The sequence below is a fragment of the Gymnodraco acuticeps genome, unplaced genomic scaffold (assembly GCF_902827175.1).
Source record: "Gymnodraco acuticeps unplaced genomic scaffold, fGymAcu1.1, whole genome shotgun sequence".
Taxonomy (NCBI): domain Eukaryota; kingdom Metazoa; phylum Chordata; class Actinopteri; order Perciformes; family Bathydraconidae; genus Gymnodraco; species Gymnodraco acuticeps.
In genome coordinates, this window is record NW_022992126.1 from 2578393 (window position 1) to 2593284 (window position 14892).

Genomic DNA, 14892 nt, shown 5'->3' on the forward strand with positions numbered 1-14892 from the left:
CTTTTTAAGCTGTTGGCATTTTTGAGACAATGCTTAACATTTCTAACCGAGAGAAACTCAACTTTGCAGTGAAAAAGGAATTGTTCAACAAATTGAAATGTTTTCTCTTGCCACTCAACCAACTATGAAACCCTCCAAGCGTCTTAGATTTACTCTTAAGCCCAGCACTGAATACAGAGAGACTATTATTTACACTTCTGGAGCTTGTAAAAAATGTTTAATGACTCAAGTCATGATTAAATCCAGCTGACAGTCAGGTATTTTTACCTTTTAATAATTCAAAGCTATTATTACCCCCAGCCAAACTTTCAGTACAGGTTGACTTGGGATGACTGGATGAGTTGTCTTAAAACTGTATTTTCTAAAAAGGCTTGAATATATGGCTCTCCTGTATTACTTACTACTATACGCCTCCATGTTACCCAGGCTTCTCTAACAGTATAAACACTGAATTTGTATTATAAACCTTACAAAACACAAAAAACACAACTTCACAAACTGTTATCCACATCATTAGGACTATCCGTATGTCTGTGTTGTGTGTGATCATACTGTACATTTGCATTTTTAAATGTTGCCAATAATGAAGTAGTTTGTGTTTTTACTGCGCTGTATCTCTGCATCCAGCTTTTTCAAACAGAGCAATTCAAACTCAAGCTTTGTGATGACCTTTGACCCCACAGATGATTGACAGTCAGTTGTCAGCTCAAAGGAGGGCGATGAGGAGCCTTCCTGATGACAGCATGCTGAAGACCAGCACCTACATCGTGCCCTGCTTCCTCTTAGTGGAGGTGAGTGATGGACACATTTTTATCTAAAGGGATCAGCATGCCATGCAGTACTGTGATCAATTGTTGTGATCATCAGACTTCACCCACGTCTGACTGTTTGAACCTGATCCGACCTGAACATTGAAAGTCAATTGAAAATAGTTTGTTCTTGCTGTAGTCATTCACAGGCAAAATGTATCACAGTTGACCTAACTTTCATAGGCTGATTCTGTACAGAAGGCAAGGTTTTCAAAATGCTGAAAGTTGTACATGAAAAGTGGGCAGAAATGAAGAACTTGGAGTTGCATCGAGAAAATCGTGAAAGTCTTCTGGCTGTGAATCTTCCTCTTGTTCTTCTCCTCTTCTAGTTCTTCTCACATCTTACTTCACATGTTTCTCATGGCAGATTAACAACAATGAGTCTCAGTTGGGAAATTGCATGAATGAGCAGGCTCTGTTTCCAAATCTCTGACTCTCAAATGCAGTGGTTGATTTGGTTTAGTTGAATGGGTAATTACTCTCAGTCAATGAATCATTTACAGATAACATTCAGCAGAATGGTGCAGCCATCTATCGCTAAGGTATCCTCGCAAAAAAAAGTCTCTTGTGACCTTTTTGCTCGATTTCTTTGCTCTACTCTTCCCACGACTCGACTTCTTTCCCTGTAATCCCTAAATGACCCGATGAAACACTCATGGCCTTGGCTTCATATCCTAATTAATTGGCCTAATTAAGAACGGAAACCCAATTAGCCCGTGCCACTGCGCAAACACGCTTGAGGCCTGCAGGTCCTCTGAGCTATAGCGCAACAACAGCTGAATTAGCAGTTTTCTTTTTTTGTTTCTAGCTTTAAAATACAGTCTTTAAAATTCCACCCTAAATACATGATCTTGCTTTCTTATACGGTTTTAAATATTAAGATTTAAGGTTGGTGAGAAGTCAAATTGGGTTATAGAAAGTTGACTAGCTGAGTCAGAAGTTCAGGTTTAGAAGATATAATTACCCACAGGAATGAGGAGAGTTGTCATCAGTCAATACAACCTTAAAGGTGGTGTCATTTATTTCAGAAACACTTTTTGTTATATTCCATGGAATGCTCTTAACATCCCGATAGCAATGAATATTTTAAATGCTTTGACAATAAATACATACAAAAATGTGTGGAAGCCGCAGTACTGTAAAAAGCACGACCAATCATCTGAGCCGGCCTGGCTAAAATAACTGGATGGCCTTACCTGCCTGTCAGCCTTCCATCAGTGCACAAAGTTATCTCGTGCCCTCATTGGTCATGTTTGTTTATTTGTAGCCTTTATTTAACCAGGTGAAAGCCCCTTGAGATCAAAAGATATCTTTTTCAAGGGTGACCTGCAGGACATTAGTTACACATGTTCGTGTGTGTTGGAGGAGGGGCTCTGTAAGGAAGTGGCAGATTTTTTCCGGTTGTGTATTTTCAGATTTTAGCGCACTCGAGCTGGTATCCCACAATCCCTGCAGGTTTACGGCTTGCTTTTATTTTTCTTTCATTGTGCTTTGGTATTGGCTCCTTCTCAGCATCCTCTTGAGGACTTGTTATAATGATTTTTCAGCTTCCTAATTTTTTCATAGTGCGTAATATCTCTAGGCTTCTATCTGTCAGCTCCTCCCATCCTCCTGTATTCTCTTTGACGGTCTCTTGAGTACTGCCCAGTCGCTCCTTTTATACCGATCCTCCACATCACTCCGCTCCTGCATTAATTCCCTTGAGTAATTACATCTTTTGCACCATGGATCTCTCCATTATTTCCCTTTTACTTGTAAAGCTTCATCTCCTCCTCCCACTCAAAAGCATGTCTGATATCGCAAAGACCTCCTTTTTCTCTATTTCTCCTCTCCAGCTTCATGTTCCTCCATGAGTCTCTGTCATTTATTCTTTCAGTTTCTCCTCTCTCTTTTGCTCACCCTTTCCCTCTCAGGGCAAATAGACCTTGTCCTCGTGCTCACCTCATATATCACACAGTAGAGGGTGACCCTCCTGTGGAGGAGGTGTTATGCACAAATCATACTTTCTCTGCTTTTTGCCGTTTCTGTCCCATTTTGTCACCGTAATCGATCTCTCCAGGGGAGCATCTATTGTTTTTATTTTGTTCAAACAGTGCCAGGGGTGGGAGATGTAAATCTTATTTGACTTTATTGGCTATATGTATCTGTGTACATTGCAGTAGTTTAATAAAGGGCATTTTAAAATTAAATTCCCTCCTCTAATGTGTTCATACTGAAGCAGCTTGCTGTTGCACAGCTCCCCCCGGAGGGCACACGCTCCTTTGTTGTTACATTAGCATCTCATTACCCGTTCCTATTCAATTCAAACGCCCGTCTTATTCTTCTCTTGTGATCTTTTTTTTGTGATTCCCTTTCTCTTTCACTCCTTTTCCTCACAATCTCATCTGCCACTCTCTTCCTTTATCATTCTATCCTTATGACATGTCCCTATTTTCTCGGTCATGCCCCGCTGTCATTTCATCGCTCCTTTAATTTCAAGGCTTGTCTACTATCGCTAACTATGAGCACTGTAATTCTCTCTGCCTCTGTTTCCACTTTTCACGTTTCTTCATTTTACTGTCTTCCCCTTGTCTCTCATAGCCATTGTTTTCTCCTGCTACTAGATTCAAATGTGAGAACTTTTGCCTGTACAAACAATGGAGAGTTCGCACAAAAGATGCAAGGATAAAGACAACACAATGAGAGGAGTATAAGTCTCTCTCTTGTTTTTACTCCATCTGTCGCTGCCATCACTGTGAAGCTACGCATGGTCTGTAGCCTAACACACTGCTTCAAAGGGACCCTCTTGAAAAAGTAATTTTGATACAACTGATTCTTGACTTGCTTTAGACGCTGGTATATGAGGGGGGGGGGGGGGGGTGTTGTAAGTCGGTGTGATCTGGGTCAAAGAGGCCTACTGAGAAAACTTGTACTGAAGCCGACTTACAAAGTACTGGGAGTGACTACAAGTGGACTCTTTGAGTGGATATCACTGAGCGCACAACTAGCAGCTAGTGAGTAGAAGTGTGCTATCAGTTGTAACAATAGTAAGACGTGATAATCATCACTGTGGATGTACCGTAGCTGCTAATTCCTGGCACCCAGCCTTTGCAGTGTGTATCTTGGCTTTCCGGCTTTGTTTTTCAGCCCCGACTGCCAGCTCAGAGTAGTTGAGCCTCCTCCTCTTCACTCCTTCCCCATGCCCTGTTGGCTTCGTCTCACTGTGGCACAGCGAGGTCTGCAAAGTCAACACGCTGCTGAGTATCCGACCACATAATGTTTCAGGTCCATGGCCCCTGCTGTCTCTGTTGATACTAAGGTCTCGGTTCACGTTTGCTTGCATTTCTCATTTCTCGGAAATTATCCCCTAATTTAATTTCTGCATAATCTGGTGCGATTCTGTCTTGGTGTACCAACTTCTAACTTTCAACAACATGTAAGTAAAATCCTGCTCAAACCACGTTTTTCTAAATTGAAGTGCAAGACACATACTTACTTTTTTAACAATCTTTGTCCGATTACACAAAGTGTTTTAGTTTTCCAGACCTAATCAAACGTGGAACTCGGATTTGAACCCCAGCCTCTGGCATCAAAGTCCTGCTGTTTGAACTATGTTTACTTCTTTATTCTGCTGTAGAGTGCATCAACTTCAGCAAACACGTCACCTTGCACCTTATGACAGTATATTTGTTGCTGTGTCTGAGCATAGACAGCCTCTGGCTTTTTTCTCCTTTTTTTTTGTTTTGGGTGTGAAGCCAGCACATCATCGTTTGCTCCAATAATGAACAGCATCCTAAAAGAATCAGACCTGCAGTTCCCTACAACAAAGCTCTTCCTCGCTGCATACGCTCACATCATCCATAATCCCTGCTAGGTTTGTTACTGCCTCAGCTCATCCTCTTCCTCCGTGCAACGTATTTGTAGCATGTGTTTACTCTTTTCTAAAGATGTTTTCTTCCCGACAGCTGTACTTGTGCCAAGTCCAAGACACCCCCCACACCGGCCAAACTGTGCTTACAATTTCTCAGTGTTTAAGCACCAAATCTCATTAATAAACTACCTTTTCTACACTAGCTCCAGATTTTCTTGCCCTTTAAAACATTTCCTAATATACTGTACAACTAGTGATGTATCTTTAACCCATGTATTTGGAATATAAACATACAGTATCTCACCAGTGTTTCCCACAGAATTTGATTCTATTTGTGGGGGCACCGCACCGCAGCCCCCCCCTCCCCCGGCAAGAAAAGCCAAAGGCTCTTAACCTATTCGGGTGGCCCATGCATCCAACCCCCCCTCAAATAAGAAAATACATGCAAGTTCATGGCTACTAGACAACGTTCTTGTTGCTCTGTGTTGTGTTGTTAATGAGTGAGACACTCCGGAGTTGAGGATCTGTGGAGTTTATTCTCCCAAAAATATAATTTACAATTTAGGTATTTAGGTATTTAGCAGACACCTTATTCCAAAGCGACTTACAATGACCAATTACAGGGACGTTCTCCCTGGAGTAACTGAGGGCTAAGTCCCTTACTCAAGGGCACACTAGCAGTGGTGTTCCAGGCGGGATTTGAAATCGCAACCTTCCGATCATCAGCTATCCAGATAAAACCACCAAAAAAAAAAAGAACAAAAAAAAAAATATATATATTTTTTTTTTATGAGATCCATTTGTGGCGGACGATATTTAATTGTGGCGACCCGCCACAAATAAATCAATGTATGGCAAACACTATCTCACTTCCCCAAACACATTATCTTAAACTAGAATATAGAATATATATATTATATAATGTTATTTTCTACGCTCTAAAAAAAATAAAAATTCAATATCATGTTTCCCTTCCCTTTTCATCACATGCATACACACACATATCCACACACACATATCCACACACACACACACACACACACACACACACACACACACACACACACACACACACACACACACACACACACACACACACACACACACACACACACACACACACACACACACACACACACACACTCACAGATACAGTAGCAGCTCTTATTCACTTGTTTCTCTCCCTATAGCTTCCTCCTCATTATCGCTCAGCTCCATGAATAGCACCTGCCCTCCTGTCTGCTGCACTGGGATTTCTCTGTGTGGATGTTTGAAACACTTGTTAGCTGGCTGCCTCCCACCTGTTATCACTTTAGGGAGGAAGGGAGAGATGAGAGACCCTGTCCTATATATCACAATATAGATTCCCATTATCTGCAGACATTAAATAAGGAAGCTTTCTATTGAGGCTACAGCAGCACAACCAAATTATCTTATCAGAAAAAGAAATATTAAAGATCTTTGCTGGAGTCTCCAAAATGAAATTGCTTATGTAAGATAGTATCTTCCCCACAGCTTTGCAGTTTCTTACATGTCTCTCCGAATCAGCTAAATAAATTGTGACAGAGGAACTTCAAAATCAAGATATTCCCCAATTATAAAATAACCATATTTTCCAGCTCAAGGACAGATAACATCAAAGTCAAACCTCTCAGTAAAATGAGTTTCTTGCATTAAAAATATAAAAAAGAATATTTCTGCGACAAAAATAGGAATGCAAATATTATTTTCATTTAAAAAATATTACCTGTTGTTTACATAAGCATAAAGCGCCAGAATTAAACGTTGTATATCACATTGTAGGGCTTTATTCAGGGAACATGTTTGAATTGTTGTGTGAACCTGTGTCTGCTTGTATTCTTCCATTTGTGAGATGCGGGGGCATGTTCGCTTCAGGACTGGGGATTTTGCAGAATTACGTGATTGTTGCTGCACGAAAGAGAGGGAGATGTGAAAGGGAGGAAGAAAGGGTGAGGGGAGCGAAGCAGATACTGTATAAACAGAGAGACTGAGTGTGAGAGAGAGTTCTGGCAGCGAGGATGATTGAGAGACATGCAGCAAGAAGGGGGGAGGGGGACAGAGCGTAGGTTGGAAAATGATTGAGGTAAATATGCGTTTTTACTGATAACGGAGTGGGGGGGAACTGATGAGTTTGAGATAAAGCAGGCATGGCGATTAAAATACACTCAGACAAACAAAAGAGGTGAAAGAAAAGACAGTTGGAAAGAGGGAGGGCATGTGGGTATTAAGAAGATGAACGCCTGCTTTGATCCTCTCCCTTTCCATTGGTCCCTCTTTGTATTTTACATTTTTTTCCACTTCACGCTGTCATACATCCTCATTTGCTCTCTTTCACCTCCTCTGCCCTTCTGTTTATTTTACTCTCTGCCTTCTTTGGCTTTATTTCCCAAAGGCAATCTCTGCTTTACCCCGGCGTATTTTGTGCAACATGATCTCACCAGAATGCGTGACTCCACCACGACTCCTTAACACCACATTGCGTGGAGTCACTAACTTTGTTACATTTACGTGTCGGCACCACGCAAACAACCCCAATGTAAAGTGAATGAGGCTCCTTTGTCCAACCTGATCCCACCAGAATGCATGACACACAATGCACTGTTTTTTTAGAACAACAATTGGTAACTAATGCACCATAATAGGCCTACATTCTGACGAAAAATGCAAATGATTATGAATACAAATAAAATAAAAGAAGCCTCCCGTGAGTTACTACAAGCTATAAAGTAGATTTTAACGTTTTATAGAATACAAAGCTCACTGCAGGACGTTGTAGAAATGCGTGTGTGCACCACGACCAAGGTAATTCACTTTACATTGGGGTTGTTTGCGTGGTGCCGACACGTAGGCCTAGATGTAACAAAGTTAGTGACTCCACCACGCAATGTGGTGTTAAGGAGTCGTGGTGGAGTCACGCAATCTGGTGAGATCAGGTTGATTTTGTGATATACTTATGTCTCATTAAGTGTGTCGTCCGTCTGTTTATCTTCTTCCTTTCTCCCTCTGCTGCCTCTCCCATTCCTCTCTTTAAGGCTCTGCCCCTCTGGCTCTTCCCCTCTCCTCTATCAGGCGGATCATCTTTCTTGCTCTCGTCTCGCTCAGTGTGTTGTAATCATAGACTGTGGTTGTAATACAATCTGCTGACACCAGGCGGCAGTCCAGCCTGTTCTTTAGCTTGTCATCAATGTCGACTCTGTTTTTTGGGCTTTTTGTTCCATCAGTTATGCTATGCAAATGATCGAGTGTGAGGGAAGAGTGGTTCGGTTTGTTCCTTCAGCTACAGTTGGTTGTGTCTTTCTGATTGATCAGTGTGTGGTCTAAAATCAGACTCTGAGTTTTTTTTGGGTTTTTTAATCACCTGCTGAAAATCAGTGTGGTGGAAACCTCAACTGTGAAATTCAACGGCTCTAATCATAGGACTGAGTGTTTATGTGAGCTCATCAGGAAATCAAATTACACTAAAAAGGAGGAGAGGTGTTGCAGCCTCATCTCATGCTAATTTGAAGACCTTGTGTGTGTGGAAAACTGTGAGGATTGTAACTCCGAAACCAACCTTACACTAGTAAATGAAGCGTTGCTATTTGGGATGCCAGGTTTTTGGTTCAGGGTTCTTGTTTAACCGAGTTGCATATGTTATTCATTTGTCAATTAAAAAAAAAAAAAACGATTCAAGGAGAAGAAATCTTGGTGTGCCCAGTTTGGTGTTGTACCACTTAATGTTTGGCAACACATTACTTTAAGTACTCCATTCATAGGTGGTATACAGCGTAAACATGTATTAATGGTATATAACACATACATGTTTATGAATGTATTTGTAAACTATAACTCCTCTCGTGGACAGTCTTGATAGTTTAACATTTCAGTTACAATTATACATTAACAAACACATACATATGTTATTCAGAGCTCCCTATCAGGATACAGTTCTGCCTTTTTTAGCATGCTATGCTTTTGTGTACAATATAGTTGAAAGTATTTAAAAAAATAAATAAAACCTTTTTTCATTTGGTTTATATTTGTTTCTTATGTTTGATGAAAAGCAGTGGCTTGTAATCCCATATGGGGGTAGCCAAATGTTGACATAACACAACATTATATGATCAATATATGATTACTGTTGCTATTGAAGAAATCCATATTAAGTAGGCTTTTTTTTAGTGCTGCTGTGTGCTCCCTGCTGTGTGCAGAAACACAACTCTCACCAACATGTGAAATGGACACATCCTGCGTTGACCAGCTTCCTGCATGCTAGGACTCCCTCATTCTTTAGTTAGGCCTCATTCAAAAACACATCAGACATTTTGACGAAAATTAATTTTGAGCAAAACGAAGCAGCTTGCCTCCTGTTCACCCAGAGCAGTGTGACATTCGCTGTGTCCAAGCGGGGTGCTGTCATCTCATCACCGGCCTCCGTCCACACGTTCCCACCTTCTGTAAACATGTTTGACTTTATCAGTTGACTTTTCTGCCATCTGGCCGCTCCACACAGGCCAAGGTTAGACATGAAACACTGTTTGCATTAAAGTGCATCTCACAGCTTGGCCCCAAGAGACATTAGCAATACCCACATCTATTTCCACCGCCCTCTCCCCTTCCATAACACATTATTAATGTCACATTTTATTTCCCCCTTTCCTGGTTAAAGGGCTTGTGACTTGTGAGGGCAGGAGATGTTTTCTGTTTCTGTCACATCAGTGCCGTTTCAGTCTCTTTTGATTTTCTGGCTTTTGCTCCCTTTGACGTGAGAGGTATAAGCATTAAGGCTTAATTACACTGCATGATAAGTCCTTAAAGGTTACTTAGTAGGTCAGCTAAAAGCGGTTCTCATCCTTAATCTGCCTTATGTTGTTAACTCTATTTTCATCCTGTGGCTTAGTGTATGCTGACATATATTATGAAGTATACCAAATTGGCTTTCACTGCATACATGTAATCCCTCATACTGTATGTCATGCCTTTTGGTAGAAACACCCCAGATTATAAATTGTGAGTTTGCCAATTCTGTGTGAGTCATACACAATCACCAATTTCTACTTTTGTCTTGATTGAAAGACTAAAGTGAAGAAAGCATTAAGCATATGACAGTATGTGTATACTCAGTGGCCAACATTTTGTACTCCTGGTGAGGCTGTAGTTTTTTATTCACACTTGAATTGAATGTTTGGCTGTTTCTGTTTGAGCGGGAGCTCTTCGAGTCTATGAAACCTCATTGTATGTTGTGCCTTAAAACCTGTAAGGCAGCTTTCTTTCCTTCAATTTTGACAAAGGATACTTATTTTGTACGTATTCTTATATTTGTGTGGGAAGAGGCCTTTGTCTTTATTTTACTGGCTGGTGTACCGCTGATTTCTAAAGGAAAGATACGGATGTGTTATTTGCTAGACCAGCGGTTCCCAACCTTTTTCAACTCAGGGCCCACTTAAGGAACTAAACATTTTTGGCGGCCCACATTCAACCATAAACAATATAGAGGCTAAATAAAGTTCTGATTGGTCAATTTAGAACATGTGACATGTTGTTAATCCAGTAGAACAGACCGCTGTCAAGGAGTGTAATGACCGTTGCTAAGGAGGATCAAGAAAGAGAAAGGAAAGGAGGTTCAAATGAAAAAAAATATTTATAATGAAAATGTTTCCACACAAATCATAATGTTTTGTGAATTATTTGGGGGCCCACTTGCAATGCCTTCGTGGCCCACTAGGGGTCCACGGCCCACAGGTTGAGAACCGCTGTGCTAGACGAAGAGGAGACAGACAGGGTTAGTGTCTGGGAGGTCTTAATCTCAAACTGTCAACTCTTAGGAGATGAAACAGAGCTGAGGGGCAAAGTCTGATTAAATTATATGATATGCCCTTTCTCTCATTTTATAAGTACTGATTAACCAGTATACTCACAATACTGAACTATTCCAACTGCACATTTTCATGAACAAAAATTCCCCTTATTTAATGTGACAAGAGCATCCCATTTCAATCATTTCAGTTTTTTGGCTTGCTATATCATTTATATACTGTGATACATCAGTTAAACATTTGTTCACCTCACGCATTTTGTGTTGGGAAATACATTTAATAGGCTTGGGAAATGTCTTATACAGTGGGGCAAAAAAGTTTAATCAGCCACCAATTGTGCAAGTTCTCCCACTTAAAAAGATGAGAGGCCTGTAATTTTTATAGGTATACCTCAACTATGAGAGACAAAATGAGAAAAGAAAAAAAATCCAGAAAATTACATTGTCTGATTTTTAAAGAATTTCTTTGCAAATTATGGTGGAAAATAAGTATTTGGTCAATAACAAAAGTTAATCTCAATACTTTGTTATATACCCTTTGTTGGCAATGACAGACGTCAAACGTTTGCTGTAAGTCTTCACAAGGTTTTCACACACTGTTGCTGGTATTTTGGCCCATTCCTCCATGCAGATCTCCTCTAGAGCAGTGATGTTTTGGGGCTGTCGCTGGGCAACACGGACTTTCAACTCCCTCCAAAGATTTTCTATGGGGTTGAGATCTGGAGACTGGCTAGGCCACTCCAGGACCTTGAAATGCTTCTTACGAAGCCACTCCTTCCTTGCCCGGGCGGTGTGTTTGGGATCATTGTCATGCTGAAAGATCCAGCCACATTTCATCTTCAATGCCCTTGCTGATGGAAGGAGGTTGTCACTCAAAATCTCACGATACATGGCCCCATTCATTCTTTCCTTTACACGGATCAGTCGTCCTGGTCCCTTTGCAGAAAAACAGCCCCAAACCATGATGTTTCCACCCCCATGTTTCACAGTAGGTATGGTGTTCTTTGGATGCAACTCAGCATTCTTTCTCCTCCAAACACGTCTAGTTGAGTTTTTACCAAAAAGTTCTATTTTGGTTTCATCTAACCATATGACATTCTCCCAATCCTCTTCTGGATCATCTAAATGCTCTCTAGCAAACTTCAGACGGGCCTGGACATGTACTGGCTTAAGCAGGGGGACACGTCTGGCACTGCAGGATTTGAGTCCCTGGCGGCATAGTGTGTTACTGATGGTAGCCTTTGTTACTTTGGTCCCAGCTCTCTGCAGGTCATTGACTAGGTCCCCCCGTGTGGTTCTGGGATTTTGGCTCACTGTTCTAGTGATCATTTGACCCCACGGGGTGAGATCTTGCGTGGAGCCCCAGATCGAGGGAGATTATCAGTGGTCTTGTATGTCTTCCATTTTCTAATAATTGCTCCCACAGTTGATTTCTTCACACCAAGCTGCTTACCTATTGCAGATTCAGTCTTCCCAGCCTGGTGCAGGTCTACAATTTTGTTTCTGGTGTCCTTTGACAGCTCTTTGGTCTTGGCCATAGTGGAGTTTGGAGTGTGACTGTTTGAGGTTGTGGACAGGTGTCTTTTATACTGATAGTTCAAACAGGTGCCATTAATATAGTTAACAAGTGGAGTACAGAGGAGGCTCTTAAAGAAGAAGTTACAGGTCTGTGAGAGCCAGAAATCTTGTTTGTTTGTAGGTGACCAAATACTTATTTTACCGAGGAATTTAGCAATTAATTCATTACAAATCCTACAATGTGATTTCCTGGATTCTTTCCCCCCATTCTGTCTCTCATAGTTGAAGTGTACCTAGGATGAACATTACAGGCCTCTCATCTTTTTAAGTGGGAGAACTTGCACAATTGGTGGCTGACTAAATACTTTTTTGCCCCACTGTATGTGCATACTGTTCTGCCAATTAAGTCTTTGATCCTCCTTGAATAACAAGACAGCAGAAAGGGGATCACCTGTGGTCTCACCACACTGCTACCTCTCAGCGGGTTACAAAGACATGAATGAACTAGACACAGAAGGAGCAATAGAGGCTCATCACAACAACATGATAATCAATCATCTCCTGTACTTATGTTCTGGCGACGCTAAACGTGTTGTTACATCATTAAACTCTCTTCAATAGTAATTTCAAATAGTTTTGATAGGCACAAACACATGATGTTGTCCTGCTGATAGGAGCATCACAAAATAATAATTTTGGTTGATTTTGGCTGTGAAGGACTTGTCTAAATGTAGTTGTTTTATCAATTTTCAATTCTATTCAATGTTGCGCTTTGTTACCATAGGGCTTTTGTCTTAATCTCCGTCTACAAGCCAGATTTCCCAAATGATCACCTAAGATTTGTACTGACCTGAGAAATCAATGAGACAATCTGTAATAGACAAGTGCTCTACATTTAAATAAATGTTAACTACCTAAAGGCAAAGGAATCCCACGCATTACACGTTTAGGCGCTGCTAGTACAGGGTTTAAACGAAAATAGGGGAAAGACATTTTAAGGTTCAGTCAGGGACAAACTAGGTGAAAGACCCTCTAAGTGTAGGCAACAGGTCTGAGTATGATGGCATATCAGACAAGAACATGGAAATCTGGCTCTCTAGTGTCACTGAAAAACAGCTGTAGTTGGACTTTATAAACATGTTTGAGTCAAGATTGGAGGCTTTAAGGAAGAATGAAGCAGAAAATAATTGGCATTGGCTGTGATACTGTAGCTGCGTTGTGATAGTCAAAGTGTTTACTTTCTCTCTTGCCTCAAAATAGCTGCCTTGTGAAGACCCCGGGTTAAGACTATGCGTGGAGATGAGTCATGTGACAGAATCATGTCTGCAAGTGTGACCCTCCATGACCTCCCTTTCATACTGCACATGCACACGGAGCTTTAGAAACAATACATTATGCAAATTAATATTCCAAGGTGACCTGCGCAGAATGTGCTAATTAGACATTTGAAGTTGCGTTGACCCTGTATTGTTATTTAGAGAAACTGTCCGAGGATGCAGAGTGTACCGGAAGTTGTTTATTCCTTCATGTGGGAGGGGAGGGAGATGTAAAGTCATATAAGAACCTGTATTCAGGAGGGAACTCTCCCAACGACTCCTTGCTGTAATGTTTCACTGTCTTGTCCCAGTATTAATACAACTTGTGTCTGCTCATGTTTTATTCTACACAAACTGTTGTTAGACCTCTCAGGCTAACAGTATTGTCCTAAGAGCATCCAATGTTAATGCTTATGTAGCGTAAAAGTAGATGAACAACATGCATAATCTCCCAGGGATGTTTTCCGCTGTTGTCTGAATGTTTGTTCAAACTTTGATGGGTGTTCGTAGACCTCCCTTCCTCCCTCGCCTGCTTGCTTCCTCCCACCTTGCTACACCTCCCTCCTATGCTTCCTCCCTCAAGCCTTCTGTAGCTCAGCGAGAAGAGAGGACTGGATGATAGAAAGAAATGTTGAACACACAGCGTGTCAGAGTTCCTGTTCAGACATGGGAATGCACCCACATACCTACAGACATGAAAACACAGTCACACACCCACTCATTCAAACACACAAATAGCATGTGCTGTAGATGGCAGATAACACAGAAAGAAACCTGAAACTGCTTTGTATTCTAGGAGTATATATAAACTACGAGGTGTGTGTGTGTGTGTGTGTGTGTGTGTGTGTGTGTGTGTGTGTGTGTGTGTGTGTGTGTGTGTGTGTGTGTGTGTGTGTGTGTGTGTGTGTGTGTGTGTGTGTGTGTGTGTGTGTGTGTGTGTGTGTGTGTGTGTGTGTGTGTGTGTGTGTGTGTGTGTGTGTGTGTGTGTGTGTGTGTGTGTGTGTGTGTGTGTGTGTGTGTGTGTGTGTGTGTGTGTGTGTGTGTGTGTGTGTGTGTGTGTGTGTGTGTGTGTGTGTGTGTGTGTCCCTCATAGATTGGCTTTTTAAGGCCTCGGGCATGTGTGTTGTCACCGAATTCAATGCCAATCAGTGCAAAAACGATAGGATGTCTGCCACAAACAAATTGAAGTAGATCAGATTTGCACATTGCCATGGGAACGTTCAAATTCATCATTTGATTTTGTTATTCATGAAAGGCAGGCATCCAAAGGTGTCTAGTGTCTGTAGAGAAACGAAAAGTTGAAGCAGGTCTGACAGTAGAGCAGACATGTAATTTAAGAATTTTAAATTAGGCCTTCCTCTTCACTGCGCAGTAAAGCTGAAATGTGTTACGTGTAACAAGTCCCCTCTTCTCCTCCCTATAGCATTAGTCCAAGTGGGTACGCTGTCACTTTGCTGAAGAGGTTAAACATGTTGGAGGAGGTTCTCTCAGTGCTGTCTCACTTGTTCAGCCATCTGCCGCTGTGAGACTTAATGCTGTAAAACATAAAGAAGATTCTTCATCAACAGTACAGGCTATTTTGGG

General features: G+C 41.3%; 1 protein-coding gene across 2 annotated transcripts in view; it reads left to right on the forward strand.

The window, feature by feature from the left end:
• LOC117537935 (phospholipid phosphatase-related protein type 5-like) overlaps positions 1 to 14892 on the forward strand; it is a 56502-nt gene that overhangs the window by 10667 nt on the left and 30943 nt on the right. For both annotated transcript variants that reach the window (XM_034203352.1, XM_034203353.1), the window contains one exon: positions 684 to 791. In XM_034203352.1, the coding sequence (XP_034059243.1) occupies positions 684 to 791 (108 nt within the window). The remainder of the gene's footprint in view (positions 1 to 683; positions 792 to 14892) is intronic.